The following is a 24945-nucleotide window of genomic DNA, read 5'->3' as shown; positions in this document are numbered from 1 at the left end:
TTGGCCATGTCTATGTCTTCCTCTGTGAGATTTCTGTTCATGTCTTTTGCCCATTTCATGATTGGATTGTTTGTTTCTTTGGTGTTGAGTTTAATAAGTTCTTTATAGATCTTGGAAACTAGCCCTTTATCTGATAGGTCATTTGCAAATATCTTCTCCCATTCTGTAGGTTGTCTTTTAGTTTTGTTGACTGTATCCTTTGCTGTGCAAAAGCTTCTTATCTTGATGAAGTCCCAATACTTCATTTTTGCTTTTGTTTCTTTTGCCTTCGTGGATGTATCTTGCAAGAAGTTATTGTGGCCGAGTTCAAAAAGGGTGTTGCCTGTGTTCTTCTCTAGGATTTTGATGGAAAATATATCAATCAATTAATAACCAAAGTGAAGAAATACTTAGATAATAATACACTTATACTTGGTGACTTCAATCTAGCTCTTTCTATACTCGATAGGTCTTCTAAGCACATCTCCAGAGAAACGAGAGCTTTAAATGATACACTGGACCAGATGGATTTCACAGATATCTACAGAACTTTATATCCAAACTCAACTGAATACACATTCTTCTCAAGTGCACATGGAACTTTCTCCAGAATAGACCACATACTGGGTCACAAATCGGGTCTGAACCGATACCAAAAGATTGGGATCATCCCCTGCATATTCTCAGACCATAATGCCTTGAAATTAGAACTAAATCACAATACGAAATTTTGAAGGACCTCAAACACGTGGACGTTAAGGACCATCCTGCTAAAAGATGAAAGGGTCAACCAGGAAATTAATGAAGAATTAAAAATATTCATGGAAACTAATGAGAATGAAGATACAACCGTTCAAAATCTTTGGGATGCAGCAAAAGCAGTCCTGAGGGGGAAATACATCGCAATACAAGCATCCATTGAAAAACTGGAAATAACTCAAATACAAAAGCTAACCTTACATATAAAGGAGCTAGAGAAAAAACAGCAAATAGATCCTACACCCAGGAGAAGAAGAGAGTTAATAAAGATTCGAGCAGAACTCAACGAAATCGAGACCAGAAGAACTGTGGAACAGATCAACAGAACCAGGAGTTGGTTCTTTGAAAGAATTAATAAGATAGATAAACCATTAGCCAGCCTTATTAAAAAGAAAAGAGAGAAGACTCAAATTAATAAAATCATGAATGAGAAAGGAGAGATCACTACCAACACCAAGGAAATACAAACGATTTTAAAAACATATTATGAACAGCTATACGCCAATAAATTAGGCAATCTAGAAGAAATGGACGCATTCCTGGAAAGCCATAAACTACCAAAACTGGAACAGAAAGAAATAGAAAACCTGAACAGGCCAATAACCAGGGAGGAAATTGAAGCAGTCATCAAAAACCTCCCAAGACACAAGAGTCCAGGGCCAGATGGCTTCCCAGGGGAATTCTATCAAACGTTTAAAGAAGAAACCATACCTATTCTTCTAAAGCTGTTCGGAAAGATAGAAAGAGATGGAGTACTTCCAAATTCATTCTATGAGGCCAGCATCACCTTAATTCCAAAACCAGACAAAGACCCCACCAAAAAGGAGAATTACAGACCAATATCCCTGATGAACATGGATGCAAAAATTCTCAACAAGATACTGGCCAATAGGATCCAACAGTACATTAAGAAAATTATTCACCATGACTAAGTAGGATTTATCCCTGGGACACAAGGCTGGTTCAACACCCGTAAAACAATCAATGTGATTCATCATATCAGCAAGGATCTTCTTTTAAAGTGTATTCTCTTAGTATCTCACACTCCAAGACCTTACTCACTTCTGAAGAATATTTTTTTTAATTTATTTTTTATTGGTGTTCAATTTACTAACATACAGAATAACCCCCAGTGCCCGTCACCCATTCACTCCCACCCCCCGCCCTCCTCCCCTTCTACCACCCCTAGTTCATTTCCCAGAGTTAGCAGTCTTTACGTTCTGTCTCCCTTTCTGATATTTCCCACACATTTCTTCTCCCTTCTCTTATATTCCCTTTCACTATTATTTATATTCCCCAAATGAATGAGAACATATAATGTTTGTCCTTCTCCGACTGACTTACTTCACTCGGCATAATACCCTCTAGTACCATCCACGTTGAAGCAAATGGTGGGTATTTGTCATTTCTAATATTTTTTTAATTGGAGTTCAATTTGCCAACATATAGCATAACACCGAGTGCTCATCCCATCAAGTGCCCCCCTCAGTGCCTGTCACCCAGTCACCCCCAACCCCCACCCACCTCCCCTTCCATCACCCCTAGTTAATTTCCCAGAGTCAGGAGTCTCTCATGTTCTGTCTCCCTCTCTGATATTTCCCACTCATTTTCTCTCCTTTCCCCTTTATTCCCTTTCACTATTTTTTATATTCCCCAAATGAATGAGAACATATAATGTTTGTCCTTCTCCGACTGGCTTACTTCACTCAGCATTAAATACCCTCCAGTTCCATCCATGTCGAACAAATGGTGGGTATTTGTCATTTCTAATGGCTGAGTAATATTCCATTGTATACACAGACCACAGCTTCTTTATCCATTCATCTTTCGATGGACACCGAGGCTCTTTCCACAGTTTGGCTATTGTGGACACTGCTGCTAGAAACATCAGGGTGCAGGTGTTTCATTGCATCTGTATCTTTGGGGTAAATCCCCAGCAGTGCAATTGCTGGGTCGTAGGGCAGACCTATTTTTAACTCTTTGAGGAACCTCCACACAGTTTTCCAGAGGGGCTGCACCAGTTCACATTCCCACCAACAGTGCAAGATGGTTCCCCTTTCTCCACATCCTCTCCAACATTTGTGGTTTCCTGCCTTGTTCATTTTCCCCATTCTCACTGGTGTGAGGTGGTATTTCATTGTGGTTTTGATTTGTATTTCCCTGATGGCAAGTGATGCAGAGCATTTTCTCATGTGCGTGTTGGCCATGTCTATGTCTTCCTCTGTGAGATTTTTGTTCATGTCTTTTGCCCATTTCATGATTGGATTGTTTGTTTCTTTGGTGTTGAGTTTAATAAGTTCTTCATAGATCTTGGAAACTAGCCCTTTATCTGATAGGTCATTTGCAAATATCTTCTCCCATTCTGTAGGTTGTCTTTTAGTTCTGTTGACTGTTTCTTTTGCTGTGCAGAAGCTTCTTATTTTGATGAAGTCCCAATAATGCATTTTTGCTTTTGTTTCTCTTGCCTTCATGAATGTATCTTGCAAGAAATTTCTGTGGCCAAGTTCAAAAATGGTGTTGCCAGTGTTCTCCTCTAGGATTTTGATGGAATCTTGTCTCACATTTAGATCTTTCATCCATTTTGAGTTTATCTTTGTGTATGGTGTAAGAGAATGGTCCAGTTTCATTCTTCTGCATGTGGATGTCCAATTTTCCCAGCACCATTTATTGAAGAGACTGTCTTTTTTCCAGTGGATAATCTTTCCTGCTTTGTTGAATATTAGTTCACCATAAAGTTAGGGTCCATTTCTGGATTCTCTATTCTGTTCCATTGATCTATGTGTCTGTTTTTGTGCCAGTACCACACTGTCTTGATGACCACAGCTTTGTAGTACAACCTGAAATCTGGCATTGTGATGCCCCCAGCTATGGTTTTCTTTTTTAATATTCCCCTGGCTATTCAGGGTCTTTTCTGATTCCACACAAATTTTAAGATGATTTGTTCCAATTCCCTGAAGAAAGTCCATGGTATTTTGGTAGGGATTGCATTAAATGTGTAAATTGCCCTGGGTAGCATTGACATTTTCACAATATTAATTCTTCCAATCCATGAGCATGGAATATTTTTCTATCTCTTTGTGTCTTCCTTCTTTCAGAAGCGTTCTATAGTTTTGAGGGTATAGATCCTTTACCTCTTTGGTTAGGTTTATTCCTAGGTATCTTATGCTTTTGGGTGCAATTGTAAATGGCATTGACTCCTTAATTTCTCTTTCTTCAGTCTCATTGCTAGTGTATAGAAATGCCACTGACTTCTGGGCATTGATTTTGTATCCTGCCACGCTACCGAATTGCTGTATGAGTTCTAGCAATCTTGGGGTGGAGGCTTTTGGGTTTTCTATGTACAGTATCATGTCATCAGCGAAGAGGGAGAGTTTGACTTCTTCTTTGCCAATTTGAATGCCTTTTATCTCTTTTTGTTGACTGACTGCTGAGGCTTGGACTTCCAGTACTATGTTGAATAGCAGTGGTGAGAGTGGAGATCCCTGTCTTGTTCCTGATCTTAGGGGAAAGGCCTCCAGTGCTTCCCCATTGGGAATGATATTTGCTGTGGGCTTTTCATAGATGGCTTTTAAGATGCTGAGGAATGTTCCCTCTATGCCTACACTCTGAAGAGTTTTGATCAGGAATGGATGCTGTATTTTGTCAAATGCTTTCTCTGCATCTATTGAGAGGATCATATGGTTCTTTCATCACATTAAAAGAAACAGAAAGTAACAATAACAACAAAAAAACCTAAGAGTTAGTGCTTAGCTAGGTTTATTTTTTTGTACTCTCATCTTCATTCATTTATTTGACAAATAGTTCCTAGGGCTTCCTATCTGCCAAGCACATGCAAATGGCTGAGAATACACAGATCAATATGCTATAAACCTTGTTCTCAAGGAGCTCACTTTCTAGCATGATGAGCAGCACAGGAAAGCACATGCTACCATACAAAGGTGAACAAAGTTCTCTGGGAGCAGAAACATGGGAACATTTATTTTTGTTTTGAGTCCAGGAAATCCAGAAAGAATCCATAAAGGCAAGGAAATTTAAACCAGAATTTGTATTTTGTAGGATAAGTAGGAGCTTAGTATATGGAAGTTGAGTAATGGGCATTCCAGGCAGTAGGAAGAACTTAAGCAAAAGCACAGAGATGGGAAAGGACATGTTTGGAAATGATGAGTACTCCAGCATGGCTGAGCTGCAGCATTCTGCAAAGAGCTCAGGAGTGAGGTAGTGGCAAGGGTTGAGGCAGTGAAGGTTGGTTGGGATTTCACGAGGGACTTGAATGCTTGCTAAGTAGTCTAGGCATTATTTTACAGGGAATGAGTCAACAGCAATACTTTTTAAATAATGTAAGACTGGTTTTACAAACCACACCAGTCATGCTGCCAGAAGGTGAGTCTAAGAGTACAAGTTTTAGAAACTTCATCAGAACTGGGGAACTGGAGTGAAGTATATTCCTAAGGAAATTCAGCTCAGTGATTGAATACTAACAATATATACTGTAATACAATATGATTGACCAATGTATAATCTCTAAATACATATATAAAATATAAATAATAAATAAACATGTGTGAAAGGGGTATCCTACTAATGTTCCTTCTAGTTTAAAAGACTTATGACTCTAATAACTAGTGAATAAGTGATCTAATTGGTATCTTAACAATGCTTAATAGAACATTTTCCATTAGAATAGTCAGATTTGTAGCAAAATAATACTACTAATAATAAATATAATAAAACAATATCTTAACCTATAATTACTTTTAAAATTTGACCTATTAACCTATAATTACTTTTTAAAATTTGACCTATTTGTAATATATATGTATTTTTTCTATAATTATTTTTCATTAGAATGTATCAGAGTTTCCTTCAGAATTCAATTTGTCCATCATTTGCTAAACTCTTCTGTCCCATCCTGAAAGCAATGTAAAAGAGGCCAGACAGTAAATATTTTCCAGTGTTCATAGAACCCCTTACTCTCACCATTTTCAGTATCTTCTCTCAATCTCCCTTCTTTGGTTAGAACCCAAGGAAATTTTTAAGCTGATGTTCTGTCTTCCAGGTTCATACCCACTTCTCTCTACCTATTTCCTTTTATAGTATTGTTAATGTATCTGTAAACTTATTAAATCCAACAAATATGATCAAATATGATTTTGTCCCAATTCTCATTTTATATATGAGGACTAAAAGACCTAGGGAATTCTAAATTCAAGAATTTAGACTTTGGGTTTGTTCAAGACCACATAGCCAAACAATGACACAGCCAGAATTTTTAAAACTTGTCCTCCTACTCCATGTAGACTGTGTTTCTACATTGTTGAGCCAGAAGTCAGGAAATGAACATATCAGCGGGCATGCTATTGGCACTTTACAAAGGTTGACTGGATAATTGGAAGTTGGTTGAAGAGATGGATGAAAATCCAAGTTCTCATAGAATCTATTTGTCTCCAACAAGCAAAAAGAGTCTTGGGCAAGGCCAAAAGAGGGGCCATTGCTAACTGGGTTGATTGGTTCAACCAACATCTATTGAGTATGAATGTCTATCTGTACTATCAAGCACTGAATACCATACCCCAAGGTAGTGTTCCAGATTTGGGGGAGACAGTACTGACAAAACATGAAAATCCCCACCCTCATAAGGAGAAAGAAAATAAGCAAAATAAGTTAAACATATATACATAATATTATGTATCTGAAAAATAATATGAGCATATGTATACATAACAGATGTATATGGTTTGCACATATGCATATATGTACATTGTAAGGATTACACATGCATTATACACACATTCACACAGAGTGTATGTATATATGTAAGAATGGATGTTGGATCTGGATAATGATGATAAGTGCTAAGGAGAAAAATAAAATGGGGATGGGATGAAATTTTATATAAAGTGGGTAAGGAAGGCCTCACTGAGATAACTTGAGCAAACACAGCTGAAGGAGTGGGGGCACAGCTGCATGAGCATCTGCACATTACACACAGTGGGAGCACTGCTTCTGAGCTGGCAATATACCTGGCATGGCTGGAGTGATGTGTCCAGGAGAGATTATGTAGGCCTTGTCAGTTTGGGCAAGGACCTTGGATCTTACTGAAGACAGAAAGCCATCTGTTTTCAACGTCCCCAATTACTTCCTTTTACTTATTTTCAGTTAAATTACACAACTTATGCTTTCGCAAGATCACCCTGCCAGTGTGGAAATGAGCCTTCTTGTCATCTGCAAGGACAAATCCATAGGCATCAGTTAGGAGGCCACTGTAGTAACCCAGATAACTAACACTGGATGGGGCTTGGACAAGAGTGGTTGTAACAGGGAAGGGGAAGAATGCCAGATTCTGGATATATTTTTAAGGTTGAACCAACTGGATTCAACAGGATTCACAGGACTAAACATGGGTATGAGACAAAAGGGCAAGCCATGGATGATATCAAGATCTTTAACCTGAGAAACTGTGATAGCTAGTCTTACCTAATACAAATACCATCAATATCTTTGCTGAAGACCAAGGTCCAGGCAGGGGGCTTTTCTGTGTGGATCTGCTAATCCAGGAAGCACAGCCCCAGTATAAGCCTCTAATTCCAAATACTTACAGAAAGAAAAGTGGGGCCTCTGGCCTTTCACTAAAGAACTATGCAAAGAAGAGCTTTGGCTGTGTACCCACTGGATTGATTTGGTCATACACTACTCAATGTGCAGCTATGGATAACTAAGATGTACTGGAAATTGTGCTAGACTTAGAACCAAGACCTCCTGGTTTCTCCACTAACCTGCTGTGTGCTTTTGGGCTAACCCACTTAACCCTCTAGGAGTCTCATTTACGTCAATTGTACAACAGAGGCAACAGAACTACTCTGCCTCTCAGAGGTTCTCAGAAGCCTAAAAGAGGTAATGGGTGGGAACATGCTTTATAAGGCAAACACATTTTATTTAATGCACTAAATAAGTTGTTTATATACACCTGCCCTTCCAGATATACTCTCTATCCTTCTTCACCCTGCTTGTGCCTTGGAAAATTAACCTGTATAGACCTCCTTGACCTCAGGTTGGACTGATCTAATTAAAAGACCTAGTAGGAGATGGGAAAGCAGGAGGAGAGTGAGCTTGGGATTAGCTATTCCCCTTGACCCTTTTTGGCCATATCACTGAGGAATGGCTATACACTTCTTCTGACAATTAGAGTTCCTGCCAAGTGTCCCATACCATATAGCTCTTTCTCTCCTGGTTCTGAAAACTGCTTCCTCTTCTCAATTCTTCAGACCTTGGAGGGAAAAAAGTGACCCATCCTTACTGGCCCTGAGGTATTATATTATCTCCTGTGGTTTTCCCTACCCTCCTGCCCTTTCCTTTGTAAGCAGATCCTTGTGTTGGGCTTTAATCTATTACTCAATTCGATTCTTCCATTTGTTTTCTGCCAAGATCTTGACCATACAATAGTCAGGCTATGGCCCTTATCTCCTGTGAGTCTTCAGGATAGTTGCATGCTTTTATCTAATGTTTTGGGATAAGAACAAACTCCTACCAACTGGCCCATTTCCTTGATGGCTAGTCTAGGAAAGGGAGATCCTGCATTTCAATATATAATGTTTAGAACAGAATTCTTAGAACTTTCTTCAGTAGAACACTCTGAGGTTTCATAGATTTGGGAGATTCCACACAAGGGGAAATTAAGGAAGAAATAAAAAGTGGATGTTGACCACTATGCCACTTCCATTCTATTTTGGATTTTTAGCTGTTTCTTGGGAATTCGCATAGTTTTTTCCTAAGAGATCAACCAACTCTTTGATATATTATATCATTAACTTAACCAGTCTAGATGACCAGATAGGGTTTTTGGTCAGTCTTGACCTAATCTTCCAGATACTAACCCATTTCTGTGGGGCTTAGCCTACCTTGCAGATCTCTCTCTGGGCTCTGGGTATCCAGGGGTTTACTTCCCCAGAAGGCAGCATCTCCTTCAGGCCTTCAATGGTTTGTGATTTGAGTGGTAGGCATGGACCAATCTGTTCATTCAGATAGAGCTCACAAATTCGGTTGCCCAGCATGTGCCGAAAGGTGGCATTCCCAGTCTTCCTGGTACTCATCAGGACACTGAGGAAATGGTGCAGCTCCTGCCAGAGGTCCAGGAGTTGTATCTCCACTTTCAAATCCTGCTTTTTCAGGTGGTCCCGGAAGGGACTCCCTGCATAGGCATCAGCACACAAGGCCCAGTGGGTGTACCCTAAGGAAATGCTTTGCTTAATGGACTTCTTGATAGTCATCTGGGGGGAGTGATTGATGATGGGGGTGACAGTCCTCAGATGTGTAGAGAATGCTGTCTCAAAGAGGCCCTCCATGTGGAGGTGGCTTTTGGATTTCTTCTTCATGCTGGACTTCCTGGCACAGAGAATATCCTTTTCCAGGGAACTGATTATTCGCTCTCTTGAAGAAGTCACTTTTGGGGAAGGCATTTGTAGGTATTTGTATATGTCCTCCTTAGAACACATCTCCTGGGGTGGAATAATGTTGGCATCTGGCTTAGTATCCATTTCCAGAGTAGAGCCATGGTCTATCAATTGCCACATCCTCCTCTTGGTCTTCCTGCTCGAGTACTGTTTCTGGGGGTGATGGCACTTCTTGATGCTCATGTTTAGAGGGAGTCCTCCGACATGAGTACAGCAAACAGTGCACAGGCGAGTCTCATATTCCTGCATCAAACCTTGGCATGATTCTTCCTTGGCCATAATCGTCCTGGCATGGATGTAAAAGTTGGGGAGCCAATAGCTCTGAAGTTTGAACAGAGACACTTTCTGCATGTGGCTCAGGATCTCCCTCCTGGTGGTTGACTGGTTGGGATGCCAGATGGAGAGGTTCAGGAGGGACTCTGGAAAGAATAGAGAGACATGAAGGATGAAAATAATGTTGGGTGTGTTTTTTTGAATTTTTCCAAATGTCATTGTGTATAGCATTTTATTTGTTCTTCATGCAATCTTGGGGTGTGGACAGTATGAATATATAGTAAAGACATTTTTAGGGTTTTCTCAGGGAATAGTGACCCCTTTCTTTGATTACCTTCCTTCTTCCCCATAGAAATAAGCCAGTTTATGGGATTCCTTGAATTATTTCTTAGACAATTAGATGTTTTTGTAAAGAAGAGCAAAAGGCACAAAAAATATATATTTAAGAAGAGACATGTATCTCAGAATGAGATTTCTTAGAGTCACATCTGCCTGCATGAAAGGATTTAGACCAGATAATTTGAAAAAGTCATTACTAGCCCTGATTTTAATGTCATAAATTCTCAATTATCACTATAAATAGAGGAGTGTGACCAATCCCAAACAGCAAATCTTCTGGAACACAATTATATTTGGGTTAGGAATGTCTCCTTACTTAATAAATAAATAAATTTAGATGAATCTGATGTTCTGAGGAGAGGCTGGCAAACCTGTAAAAGGCCAGATAGTGAATATATTAGTATTTGAGAACTGTACGCAGGTGCTGCTGCATAGCCTTCTTCCTTAACCCTTTAAAAATATAAAAACATTTTTAGCTCATAGGCTACATGCATTATTTGGCTGATAAGCTGTAGTTTGTTCTAGGGAATCTCAATTTTGAAAAGACAAACAATAGAGTCTCAGAAGATGTAGGAGCTGTTTAATTACCCTGTCCTAATTCCTCCTCCTCCTTCCAGCCAATCTTCACTGGAGAGTAATATCTCAGGAAGAAGCCCACACCAGCTTAAGGATAACTTGCCTCTTACAAACCCTCCTTGTTAAGGGTTCCCAATGGCATCCCTGGATACATAGAAAATGGAGAAGGTAGCAGTCTACAAAATGAGAGACTGAGAGTTATTAGACACTGATTTGATTTCTTTGTTATATCCCTCCATGATTTCACTTCAGATATGCTTTATAATTCTTACTGATGTTCATGTTGCAGAGAGTTACTACTTTTGAGCCTTCCTGCAGATGGGTAGCCTTCAGTACAAGGAGAAGGGACAGATAGTGGTCTCTCATTTCCAGGTCCATCTCATCAATGCTCAAGATCCTCTCAGCAAGGATCCAGAAATCCACCAGCTCTTCACCTACAGATTAGAAAGGGTAAGCACAGAGCTGCAGCCCAATCTTGCCCCTTCAGTGGTTGCATCTGGGTGTAGCAGCTGATACCATACCCCGCCACCAGCCTGCTCTATTTCCTCCAACATCATCATTAGTCACTTCTTTGGGTTAAGTCATCATCTCTAGTAATGTTATAATGTAGAGTCAGATGGAAACATGGGGAAAAAGGAAAAGGGACTTAATGGGTAAGGATCTTTTGTGACTTTTGTTGCTGTTGTGAGAAAAACTGTCACTTTAGGGAAAACTGCAAGACTCTGAGAATGGATCATGAGACATTTGAGTTTTATCCAAAAAGAACATTTGCTCTATCATGGACCAAGAGCTGCTAGAAGAATAATTGAGCCTAAAGGTGCCAAGGACTACATTCTCTGTTTCACAATTTTGCCAAGCTGAAGTCTGAATGACATAAAAGATTGTCTAGTTCTTCCCTACCTGCTTCCTGGAAATCCAGGATTTCACCCTTAAAATAGGGCTTGTCCTTAAATAAAACGTAGTGCTGCTAAACTGGAGTGTCAGCCAGTGCTGGCTGCTGACCTTCCAGCACTCAACAACCACTGGATCTACCAGAACAGAAAACAGTGGATCCCAAGATTTGTGCTATAGGGATTTGTTTATTTACTTGTTCCTTGTCTGTCTCCCCACATTGTGGTAGCTTTATTTTTTTTAATATTTTATTTATTTATTCATGAGAGACACAGAGAGAGGCAGAGACATAGGCAGAGGGAGAAACAGACTCCCTGCAGGAGCTTGATGCAGGACTTGATCCTAGGATTCTGGGATCAGGTTCTGAGCCAAAGGTAGATGCTCAACCACTGAACCAACCAGGTGTGCCTGTAGTAGCTTTATTAAGTGGGGATTTATGGCTCTTGTTCATAGTGGCTGCCATACAGTAGTGTTCAACAAACACTGTTAAATTAATGGATGGATGGATGGATGGATAAAAAAAGAAAGGGACTCTGATTACTTTTGCCCTAACCTATACTGTGGGCCTGTTTTCAAAGACCTTAACCCAAACAACAATATAAAACATTTTATTTCCCATGCACATACATTATTGTCAATAAGTGCTCCTGGAAGCTGCTAACAACTTTCAAAGTTTCCAGAAACAACTCCAAGAACCTACCTGTACTGCTGTTGAGGTAGGTACAGAAGCGCCACATCCCCCTGACTCCACCAATGCACTTCTGGAGTAGCCACTGGTCTGCTTTTCTCCATCTCATCATCTTGGCTGCCATGAAAAGTCCATGATGAGAGAGAAGAGAGAGAGAGAATGAGCTCTTCCCCCAGTACCTCTCTCAGCCTTGCAGACAGCTAGACCTCCATTCAGTCAGAGTGAGGAAAAATGGTGGCCAGTTCGATGAGTTGGGTTATCTACTTTTAAAGGTAGGAAACAAACCCAGTAGTGACATGCATAAAATGAGGGACCCACAAACACAGTACAATCCACAAATTAAAAACACCATCCAGGGCAAATGGTGGGTATTTGTCATTTCTAACGGCTGAGTAATAACTGGATGGTATTATGCTGAGTGAAATAAGTCAATTGGAGAAGGACAAACATTATATGGTCTCATTCATTTGGGGAATACAAAAAATAGTGAAAGGGAATAAAGGGGAAAGGAGAAAAAATGAGTGGGAAATATCATAAAGGGAGACAGAACATGAAAGACTGCTAACTCTGGGAAATGAACTAGAGGTGGTGGAAGGGGAGGTGGGCAGGGGGGTGGGGGTGGCTGGGTGGCAGGCACTGAGGTGGGCACTTGACTGGATGAGCACTGGGTGTCATTCTATATGTTGACAAATTGAACACCAATAAAAAATAAATTTATTTAAAAAAGAAAAAATAAAGATGAATGAATACAAAAGATGTGGTCTATGTATACAATGGAATATTACTCAGCCATTAGAAACGACAAATACCTACCATTTGCTTCGATGTAGATGGAACTGGAAGGTATTATGCTGAGTGAAATAAGTCAATCAGAGAAGGACAAACATATGGTCTCATTCATTTGGAGAATATAAAAAATAGTGAAAGGGAATAAAGGGGAAAGGAGAAAAAAATGAGTGGGAAATATCAGAGAGGGAGACAGAACATGAGAGATCCTAACTCTGGGAAACTAAAAAGGGGTGGTGGAAAGGGAGGTGGGCGGGGGGTGGGGGTGACTGGGTGATTGGCACTGAGGGGGGCATTTGATGGGATGAGCACTGGGTGCTATGCTATATGTTGGCAAATTGAACTCCAGTAAAAAAAAAAAAAAAGAATATGAAAAATAAATAGATAAATAAAAATAAAAACACCCTCCGACCAAGACCTCTTGCCTTCTATAATCCCCACCTGACAGTGATTTTACCATCAAATATACATTTGTTACATTTTACTTGATGGTATCTACTGAATCTTGACTTTCCCCAGGGTAGACCATAGTTTCCTTTGGCTAGTTGAGCTGAGAGTCAAATGATCAATTCAGCCTTTGATGGAAATGTTATTAATTCATTCTTTCAACAAATATTTATTACATGTCTACTACTTAGTGCCATTCTAGGTTTTTGGAATACATGAGCAAACAGAAAATCCCTGCCCTCAAGGAGCTCACATTCTTGTAAAGGAGACAGATAAACAATAAGCACAATAAATACATTATCTAGTAAGGTTGAACATTGTAAGTACAAAATGAAAAAATAAGAGAGGGTAAAGGGGGTTGGGACATTAGGGTCATCAGGGTAACCTCCACCTTGAAGGTGAGATTTGCACAGAGATCTGAAGAGGTGAGAGAGGGAGCCAATGTGTATATATACAGAAAGAGCATTCCAGACAGTGAATAGTCCATGCAAAGCCTTGAAGTGAGAATGTGTACAGCCTATTTGAGGAACTGCAAGCAGACCAAATATAACTGAAATGGAGTAAGTAAGCAGGGTGGGGGCTGGGGGGAGTAGGAGCAGATGAGGTCCTGAAAGTAATGGAATCACACATCTAGGACCCTGAAGGCCATTGCAGGGGCACTGGATTTCATACTGAGACAGAAGCCATTGGTAGGGGGAGGGAGTAGCAAGCAGAGGAGTGACATGATCTGAATTAAGTATTAAAAGGCTCTCTGGCTGCTGTGAGCAGAAAAAGAGCAGAAGGAGGGAGACTAATTAAGAGATGATTTCAGTAGGCAGGTGAGAAATGATGGTGACTTAGACCAAGTGGTAGCAATGAAGGTAGTGAGCTATGTTTGATTCCAGTATATTTTAGGCAATTTCACCATGTTCTGTGTCCACCAGTAATTCTCTCATTTTTGGCTGCAGTGAGACAAATAACACATACAACCTATCTAATTCTTGCTTATTCCTTTAGGTACCAATTTTTCAGTCTAAGATTTCACCTACTGCTGCATTACAAGCTGAGCCACCCTCACATCTAAGGGTACATGGGTAGTCAGTATCTTATAGAATAGGCACAGGATCATTATGCAACCTGGTTTCCCATATTTCTCCACTCATGCTTACCTCCTTCTGGGGACTGAATGAAACTGATGAGCTCCTGACAGAGAATGTAATGGAGACACAAGTTGGTTTTACAGAAGAAGGGTAACCGGTATTTTTCCAACCAGGTCAATAATCCTTTGTACTTTGGAATCTAGAGTCCAAACAAAATGAGAACAGAAAAGAGAAATGGAACTGAACTGCTAAGTAATGAAGCTTAGCAAGGGGCAATAAATAACTTCATAGCTGCAGTATCTGGCCCACAGGATACGTATTTGATTAAAAGTAGTATCAAAGGAGAGCAAAGACTTGAGCTGAGGCTCCTAAACGAGTGAATGAATTGGTAGGAACAAAAGCCCTGGTCTTTTATCAAAAAATTTCCTTATCCCTGAGGGAAGTTGTTAAAGATCTAAGTCTTGCCAGGTAGAAGAAAAGCAGAAGAGATTTCGATCTATGATGTCAAGTCATAACTCTATTCAACTTGCTTCTTTGCAAGCACACTTACAATTTCTCACAAGTTTCTAACCCATATCAAATACACAACATGTACAAAAACAAAGACTTATACTTAATACTATTTAGAGTACAGGTTGGATCCTTGAGGGATTGAGCCACCAGAGAAGGGAGAAGGATATAACTTTTCTTTTTACTTGTATCTCTCACTCCTCTTCCTCCATTTTTTTCATCCTCCCATCCACTTCCTATCTGGCAACAAGCAGTTTGTTCTCTGTATTTATGGATCTGGTCTGCTTCTGCTTTCATTTGTTCACTTGTTTTGTTTTTTAGATTCCACATATAAGTGAAATCATACAGTATTTGCTTTTAAAGATTTATTTCACTTAGCATAATATCCTCTAGTCCCATCCATGTTGTCACAGATTGCAAGATCTCATTCTTTTTTATGGCTGAGTAATGTTCCATTGTATATTTATAGTACATCTTCTTTATCCATTCATCTATTGATGGACACTTAGGGTGCTTCCATATTTTGTGGTATTGTAAATAAACATAGGTGTGCGTATCTTTTCAAATTAGTATTTTCATTTTCTTTGGGTAAAATTTCTAGTGGAATCACTGGATTTTATGGTAGTTCTAGTTTGATTTTTTGAGGAATCTCCATACTGTTTTCCACAGTGGTTGTACCAATTTACATCCTCACCAACATTTGTTATTTCTTGTCATTCTGACAGGTAGGAGGTGGTATCTTATTGTAGTTTTGATTTACATTTTCTTGATGATTCATGTTATTTAACATCTTTTCATATGTATATTGTCCATCTGTACATCTTTTTAAAAAGATTTATTTATTTTAATGAGAGGGGGAGGGGCTCTAGTAGGGGGAGGAGCAGAGGGAGAGTGAGAGGCAGACAATCTCAAGCAGACTCCATGCTGAGAACAGAGCCCTACACAGGGCTCAATCTCATGATCCTGAGACCCTCACCTGAGCTGAAATCATGTGTCCAACCCTTAACTGATTGAGCCACCCAGGCACCCTCATCTGTACATCTTTGTTGGAAATAATGTCTATTTGGGTCTTCTGCTCATTTTTAATTGGACTGGTTTTGGTGCTGAGTTGCGAAGTTCTTTATATTTTTTTGGATATTAACCCTTTATTATATATACATCACTTGCAAATATCTTCTTCTTTCACTAGCTTTTGCTGTGCAAAAGGTATTTATTTTGGCATAGTCTCAATGGTTTGTTTTTGCTTTTGTTTCCTTTGCCTGAGGAGACATACCCACAAATATGTTGTTAAGGCTGATATCAAAGAGATTACTGCCTATGCTTTCTTTTAGGATTTTTATGGTTTCAGGTCTCACATTTAGGTCTTTGATCCATTTTGAGTTGATTCTTGTGTATAGTATTAGAAAGTACTTTCATTCATTTGCATGTAGCTGTCCAGTTTTTTCAACATTATTTATTGAAGAGATTATCTTTTCCCTATTGTATTTTCTTCTCCCTTTTGTTATAGATTAATTGACCATACAAGTGTGGGTTTATTTCTGGGCTTTATATACTATGGATAGACCTATAGATAGATTTAGCCATAGATCTACCCACATTGATATATGTGTCCATGTTTGTGTCAGTGCCATACTGTTTTGATTGCTATAGCTTTGTAGTATATTTTTAAATTTAAAATTTAAAATTTATTTATTTATTTATTTATTTATTTGACAGAGAGAGAAGAGCACAAGTAGGCAGAGTGGTAGGCAGAGGGAGAGGGAGAAGAAGGCTCCTCACTGAGCAGAGAGCCCAATGTAGGGCTCCATTCCAGGACCCTGGGATCATGATCTGAGCCAAAGGCAGACATTTAACTGATGGAGCCACTCAGGTGCCCCAAATTTGTAGTATATCCTAAAATCTAGGATTCTGATACCTTCAGCTTTATTCTTCTTTGCAAGATTGCTTTGGCTTTCTGGAGTCTTTTGTGGTTCTATATAAATTTTAGGATTGTTTGTTCTAGTTCTGTAAAAATACTATTGGTGTTTTGATAGGAATTGCATTGCATCTATAGATTGCTTTGGGTATTATGGACCTTTAAACTATATTAATTCTTCCAATCCATGAGGGTATGTCTTTCCATTTGTTTGTGCCATCTACAATTTCTTTCATCAGCGTTTTATAGTTTTCAGAGTATAGATCTTTCACCTTCTTGGTTAAGTTTATTCCTAGGTATCTTATCCTTTTTGATACAATTGTAAATGCATTTGCTTTCTTAATTTCTCTTTCTATTTCATTATTAGTGTATAGAAACACAACAGATTTCTGTTTATTAACTTTGTATCCTGAAACTTTACAGAATCCATTCATTCTAACATTTTTCTTGATGGATTGGTTAAGGCTTTATATGTATCATGTCATCTTCAAATAGTGACAATTTTACTTCTTCCTTACCAATTTGGATGCTTTTTATTTTTTTTTATCTGATTGCTGTGGTTAGGACTTACAGTACTAAGTTAAATAAAAGTGGTTAAGAGTGGACATACTTGTCTTGTTCTTGATCTTAGAGGAAAAACTTTCAATTTTTCACCATCAAGTATGTTAGCCATAGGTTTGTCACATATAGCCTTTATTATGTTGAGGTGTGTTCCTTTTAAACCAACTTTGTTGAGAGTTTTTATCATGAATGGATGTTGAATTTTGTCAAATGCCTTTTCTGCATCTATTAAGATCATCATATGATTTTTATCTATCATTTTGTTAATATGATGTTATGTTGATTGATTTGCAAACACTGAACCATCCTTGCATCCACAAAATAAATCTCATTTTATTACAGTAGATGATCCTTTTAATGTATTGCTGATTTCTGTTTGCTAATATTTTGTTAGAGATTTTTGCCATCTATGTTCATCAGAGTATTCGCCTGTAGTTCTCCCTTTTGGTAGGCTTTGTCTAGTTTTGGTATCAGAGTAATGCTGACTTTGTAGGAGGTATTTGGAAACTTTCCTTCCTTTTCTATTCTTTAGGATACTTTGAGGAGAATAGGTATTAACTCTTTAAACATTTGATAGCATTCACCTGTGAATCCATCTGGTTCTGAACTTTTGTTAGAAATTTTCTGATCACCAATTCAATTTCATTACTAGTGATTGTTCTGTTCAGATTTTCTATTTCTTTTTGATTTGGCTTTAGAAATTATATGTTTCTATGAATTTATCCATTTCTTCTGGGCTGTCCAATTTTTGGCATATAATTTTTCATAGTAGTCTCTTACAATTCTTTGTATTTCTGTGGTGGTGGTGGTGGTGGTTATTTCTTCTCTCTCAATAAAATAAAGATTTTAAGTTTCAGGGTTTTCCTAGAGAAATCAAATACAAGAAGCAGAGGGGAGTATCTTTCTCAGCTCTCCAGGTCTCAGAGAAAAACAAAATCTTGTTGTGAGTATGGGTTAGAATGGTCTTTGTGATCCCACATGCCACTGATAGAGCATGCTGAAGTCGTTGGTAAGTCTAAGGTCTACATAGTGGAAAAAGGGAACCCAAGGGAGGAAAGGAAAGGAGAAAGACAATAGACAAGGAAAACATATAAAGAGATAAAAATATTAGGAAAAGACATGTTTCTGAAGTAGAACTGTAGGGTAGTCATTTGGAATTGCAGATTGGCACCTTACCTTAAGCTATAACTTATAGTGCAAATAATCACTAGGTGGCTCAGGGGCTGCCACTTCTATCCTGCACCCATGGAAGGCATTGCCAATCAACTCTCAGACTCCTTCTTGCTGAGGTGTGGCCCCAGAGTTCTCCAAATGGTGTTCCTAGCATTTGCCACCCAATGACCACAGTGGACATGAAAGGTGAATATCTCTTGCTGACCATAGACTAGGATATAGAGGAGAGAACTCACCAGCAATTGTCTGCCCATGTGGTAAAACACAAAAAGGAGAAATGTCTACTTGGCTTGATGCTGTTTGCAAGGTCCTACTCACCTGCTTTATAGTTTCTTTCAGAGTCACCTTCTGGGCCTCCTCTTCCTTTTATCTCTCCATCTCTCAATCCACACTTCAAATTTAGCTTCCTCTCTCCCCATCCCAAACCCTCTGCCATTCAAGAATCTTACCAAGTCATAAGGTATTTCTGGCCACAAGCTCCACTGTGAATTTTCAACAGTGTAAAATGGTGTCTGACCAAAGACCTGCAAAAGAAAGCTAGGAAATAGCCAAAGAGGTAGAGTTTCTCTTCACAAATATGTCACAGTCCAACTGTAGCCACAGGGGAAGAAGGTTCCATTGATTTCCTATTTCAAGAGATATTAATTCTTAAATTCATTCCATTAAATCAACTTGCCTTACAGAAAAACACTCAGAATAGACTAAACTGTAAGATTCATCAATCTTTTCAGTCTGCCCTGCCCCAACCTGGGAGTTATTTTGTCTACATACAAAGGCCAAAGTCTATGATATTAAAAGGCATTTACTTTTGCATTGCATTATTTATTTCTTTTTTAAAAGATTTATTTATTTATTTGAGAGAGAGAAAAAATATGAGCAGGAAGGAGCAGAAGGAGAGGGAGAGACGGAATCCTCAAGCAGACTCCCTACTGAGTGCAGAGCTGGCCAGGCTGGATCCCAAGATCCTGAGGTCACAACCTGAGCCAAGAATCAGACACTTAACCCCCTGAACCACCCAGGCACCCCACATTATTTATTTCTACATGGATTTAGAAAGAGCAAAGACTTGAAGCCTTTTTAGAAGGACAAACAGCTTTGGATTTGCCTAAACTCTTGAACTGGGAAAAGTAGAGGGGCCTAAGGATATGAGGATTAGGGGTACAAATTACTTAGTGGGGGTATAAAGAATGTTCAAAATTAATAGATAATTCTATGTAACTGTCTTGGAGAAGGGACTGCAACCTAGGCAACCAGCTTTGAGACTGATGGGCAAGGGCTTCTATGTTTACAGGTATCTAAGCTTATCAGTCTCACCATAGGCACCAACATGTCTCAAAATATCCCTACATCATTTGGGGATAAACTAGAGGGGCTGAAGCCCCAACTCCTCCCTGAACTCTTAGCACAGTATGTCAGCCTGACCATCTCCCCAAGACTATCAGCCCCAAATTTTGTTAGTTTTAGGCCCTCTCCTTCTCTCTCCTTTGTCTTTGGCTATGAGATAGAAGAGGAAAGCAATGTCACTGGTTGTAACTTACAATTATCAGCCTGTGAAGGAGGCTCAGTTCTTAATAACCCCTATCTGCTCTGCACTTGGGGTATGACATAATATGTTTTGCCTGGCATGTGAAGTTGCCTTTATGAGATGTGTGGTAGGACTATGGAATCATGAGGTTATGTGGGAGTAGTACAAGGAAGCAGTTCCACCACATGACATTTCCACCACAGAGGGCATGGGGCTGATGTGGAAAACATGCCAGGTATAGAGCCTCAAAACCTGGTCAGGTTCCAGAACTTCTCAAGACTTGCCATGTATTCTTAGGTGAGCTATTTAACTTCTGAGATCCATCTTTAAGAAGGGAGTGGTGTCCATCTCATAGGGTGATTATAGAAATTAAATAGTTAAAATTTGTAAATTGACAGTGGTATTCAACATGAATTAATACTGTCTCTCTAAATAGACTATAGCTACCTAAATGGCCAAGACTTTCTTATATTCTTGTCTGGGATTTTACCTCCCACATCATTCTCACCATTTCTAGAATATTATTGTAGACTGCATAAGTTGTGTTGATGAATTAACCAACTAACATGCCTCAAGATTATTTCTGCAACCTTTCGTTAAGACAGTGGCACCACCTTTCACTCAAGCATCTGACTCCTCCCTTCTTGTTACTACCTCTCCTGATGTTCAAACAGTGACAAGTTCCAATATTTTCCTTTGTAAAAAATCTCTTATTTTTTCCATTCTCTTCATTCTCTTGCCTTTAGACCCCATCACTGAGTAATCTCCTAACTGGTTTCCCTGCCTCCATCATAGTCCCTCTTATAACTGAACCTATGGTCAGACTTCTGCAGAAATAATTTTCACAAATAAAGTCTGATCATGTGACTTCTTACTTGAAAACCTTTGATGACTCTCTAGCACCTTCAGGATAATATCCAAACTCCTAAGCATGGCCTGCCTGTTCACAGAGCTTGTTTATGCAGCTTTGTCTCTTGCTATGTCTGCCTCTCACAACTTTTTCTTCAGCTTGCCTTGAAGTTGCTTAGAGTTTCTCCCCAAGTACCATAGGATTGTTTTCCTTGGTGCCTTTAGTTACTCCATTCTGTTTGTAAGGTTTCTGCTTTGTAGTACTCAATCCACCACCCCCACTCAATCCACTCTCCCTCCAACACCTGCCATCTTTTCCCCATACCTAAAAAGGTAGCATAAAGATAAAGATCCATTTTTCTCCCCATTTTATTCCCCAGCCAATTGTCAAATATGTTGTCTTCTTTAAAGACGGCTTGTAAAAAAAAAAAATTAAAAAAAAAAATAAATAAATAAATAAATAAATAAATAAATAAATAAAGACGGCTTGTGTCACTTATTCACTGAAGCCTTTCCTGACCTACCAGGTAGGAATGGTCTCTTCCTCTGATGCACTTGTACTCTTGCTTCCTTCTAGACACTCTTATCATGTCACCCACAACCCGTTTTGCACTCACCTTAAGTATTACTCTTTCACCTTAGACTGAGGATTCCTTGAGAACAGGGATGGCATCATTAATACCTGCATCCCCAGTAATAATCCCACTGGCTGGCACAAAGTAACTACCCAATAAATGTTTGTGAGGTAGTACAAAATTGTTTTTTCCCAGTTGTATGAATTCCATCTTTTAATAGATGGTGTTCCAAGGAAAAGGACACACTGAGCTACAATTTGTAAGGCACCAACCTTAAGATATAACCAAAAACTTAAACCAAAAAAAAATGTGATTAGTCTAGGTTTGGATCTAAGAATATTTTGATGTTTGACATTTGTTTTAGTTGCACAGGTTAAGAAAATACATATTTGGTTTCAGGCAATAGCTCAAAAAGTGCTAGATGCCAAACACTTAGTAAGAAAAATAGAGCAAAATAAATAATCCATGGTCCTTGTCCTGCATAAATTCACATTCTCACAGTTTAGTGGGAGAGACACATCCATTTAACACAAGAAGGATGCAAAGCACCAAGGGGCACAGAGGCAGAGAGAAATAAGTTCTGATAAGGAGAAGCTAGGAATTTCTCAAGAACAGGATTTAAGCAGAGATTTGGAAAATGGTTAAGACTTTGGTAGGTGGAACTATAAAAATTAACAACACAGCCAAGAAGGGGTGCAGAGGTGAGAGAATGCAGACCTGGGTACCAACAAAGGGTATGATGAGAAATAACCGGGCAGGCAAAGGCAATCAAGGAAGCTGAGGATTTGGGATTTATAGTAGTGTGAAGCTCCTAGAGATTTTAAAAGATATTCTGATACCTATTTATTTGCTCAAATTTAAATAGTTTTGAGTTAGTAGCAGTTTATTATTTTTTAAAAAATGTACTCATCTCAGTGAGATTCACTCTGATACCTATTTATTTGCTCAAATTTAAATGGTTTTGAGTTAGTAGCAGTTTATTATTTTTTAAAAAATGTACTCATCTCAGTGAGATTCACTATTTGGCTGTTGATGATTTGAATTTAATTCTGGGAATACTTACCGGAAGAGAAAGAAATGTATTGAAAAAATCGGCAAAGATTTCATCCTCTAGCAGAATTATAAGATTTGTAGAACTGATTATCTCTATGTGGGGAGAAAAAAAAACCTTATGAACTAGAGTTGCATCAGGATGAGAAAATGAAGCAATAGAATGTATTATTTCACAGAGCCAAATCTCAGCATTTGATGACCTTTAGGGTCATCTATCTTGATTTTTCCCCCTCTCCAGGACTTACTCTGCGATGTCACTCTGCTTAAGCATTCCCAGCTGTGGGGAGCTCACAGCCACACAGGGCTACCCATTCCATTTATGAAGAGATGAAATTGTTATGAAGATTTTCCTACTATAAATTGCCTTCTTTTATCTTCTTTCCATTTGTAGAAGTCCTGCCCTCTGAACCTTGACAGAATTCATCTAAGTCCTCTTAAATGGGTTGCTGCTCTCATATTTATAAAAAAAATCTCAACCTTCTGTTCACCTCAACCCCTCTGGCTCATCAGTCACTAAGCAATTCCTCAGCCATTCCTCAGATGGCCTCATTAATACCTGGGTCCTCTCCCTCTGGCTAGAGTAGCTCCCACAACTCAAGAACTCTGCATGCTTTCCGGGGAAGAGCATAAAACAACTTTGCCCATGTTGTATGTTCTATTAGTGTGGCCCCAAAAAGAATTAGTTTTGGGAGCTCTCACATTATACTATTAACTCCATTATCCTTTATTTATTCAGTCACTTTTCAGAAACCAAGGGCAGGAATTTACATTTATTCCAGTTGAAATTCAACTGGGCCCAACAGGAGCTTTTTTGAATACTGATTTGGTCATGCAAAGTATTTATAACTTCTCTCAGCCTTGATCATTGTGCTGCCTAAGTTAATCTGAGGAGATGAATATTGAATGTCACAAAGCCAAGCACAGAGACCATAGGTAGAGTAGGTGCCTCCTCAAAGTTTGCTCTAACTGTCTATGCTTGTTAATGCACAACTAGTGAATAATCCAATTGTTTTATCAATGCCCAGCATTTTTCCATCACACCCAAAGTTTATAATGAAAGACTTGTAAAATGAGCAACATAAATATTGTATTAGTCCTATCTCTTAGTTGGGTTAAATGTCTGGTGAGAATAGTAAGTGCTACTCACAATTGTTAGAGTGTAGTTATGATAATATAAGAAAACTAAACAGACCCCTCCATCATTTTTCCTGATGACTCCTGGTGGTTATTGTCTTTGTATAATAGAAATAGAACCCAGACAATCAAACACTCAATAGACAGAGCTGATGTCAGTTTTGCCCTTTGCTAGACAGATGCCTTTGCTGTTCTTTTTAGAAGCATTCCCTGATCTATTTCATGTATTCCACACGAATTATTCCAAAAATCTGTTTTAAGTCAAGACTTCTTTCCTTGGTTCTAGTTCTAAATATCCAGTAAATTATGTATGGGACATCTCTCCATGGACATCTACCAGCACTTCCATCTCAACATTTTCAAAGCTTATTATGATCATTTGCTTCCTAGCTTGATCTTTTTCTGTATTCCCAATCTCAGTCACTAGAACCACCACTCTTCCAATTATCTAAATCAGAATCCTGAAAATCATCTATGATTACTCCTGTGCTCTATTTCTCTTCTTCTCAAACACTCCCACATGTAACACAGAGGACCATGCTATGTGGTTTCTCCTCCTACATATCTCTAGAATCTATCCTCTCCTCTCCATCCATGCAGTCACTGTCTTATTTCAGGGCCCTATCATCTCTCACCTTGAGTTTATGGCATCAGTTTCTTATAATGGTCTCCCTATCTTTCCTGTCCAAGCACTTTTTGCACACACTACCCCCTTAATCTCTTCTAATGCTGTTCTTATTGATACTGTTCAAAAACTACTCAATATGCTAAAGAATCTAAGGCTTCACTAGATCTGGCTTTTGGGTTGCCTGCCAGCACCATCCCTTACTATACCATACCATGCTTCCTTCTGTTTGCCAGCCAAGACATTGCTCTTTCCTGAATGTGCTATACACTCTAACTTCCAACCTACATATCTTTATTCCCACATTCCCATCACCTGAAATGTCCTCTCAACCCACTTTCTTTGCAAAGCACTAGTCCTCTATCAAGAACTGGTTTACAAATAATCTACCACAATGGTAGAATCAATCACTACCCTCCTGCACCATCATTCACACCTCCCATTGTTATAATTAACAAGTCACTGTTTTCTTCCAAAGATCAGGTGGCATAAATTGGGGGTGCGAGTTGGGGAGGAGAAGAGAAAAAGAAAACAAAGGGCATGAAACATAAAAGCCACATGTGGTTTAAGGCTGGGCAGGTGAGAGATTTGCCTTATGTAGGGTTGCTAGAAGCCTCAGAGACATCCCTTTTAGATACTCACCAGCATTGCTCATGTTGCCATTCTTTCCCTGCCACTGTGATTGATTTTAGGAGGCAGAATTAGCCCCCAGTCAACAGGATTCCACCCCTTGTGACCACACAGTGACACCCCCTCTAAGG

General features: G+C 39.0%; 1 protein-coding gene across 20 annotated transcripts in view; it reads right to left on the bottom strand.

The window, feature by feature from the left end:
- Window positions 1-24945, bottom strand: part of RGSL1 (regulator of G protein signaling like 1) — a 309935-nt gene that overhangs the window by 117415 nt on the left and 167575 nt on the right. For 10 of the 20 annotated variants that reach the window (XM_025429987.3, XM_025429989.3, XM_025429980.3 and 7 more), the window contains 5 exons: window positions 18873-18947; window positions 14334-14463; window positions 11965-12069; window positions 10646-10807; window positions 8634-9604 (listed from right to left, as the gene is read on the bottom strand). In XM_025429987.3, coding sequence (XP_025285772.1) covers window positions 8634-9604; window positions 10646-10807; window positions 11965-12069; window positions 14334-14463; window positions 18873-18947 — 1443 coding nt within the window. The other 10 variants (XM_049112128.1, XM_025429990.3, XM_025429992.3 and 7 more) reach the window with 9 other exon arrangements.

The sequence above is a fragment of the Canis lupus genome, chromosome 7 (genome assembly GCF_003254725.2).
Source record: "Canis lupus dingo isolate Sandy chromosome 7, ASM325472v2, whole genome shotgun sequence".
NCBI lineage: Eukaryota > Metazoa > Chordata > Mammalia > Carnivora > Canidae > Canis > Canis lupus.
Note: the sequence above shows the minus strand (reverse complement) of the source record. Positions and strands in the feature narration are given on the sequence as shown.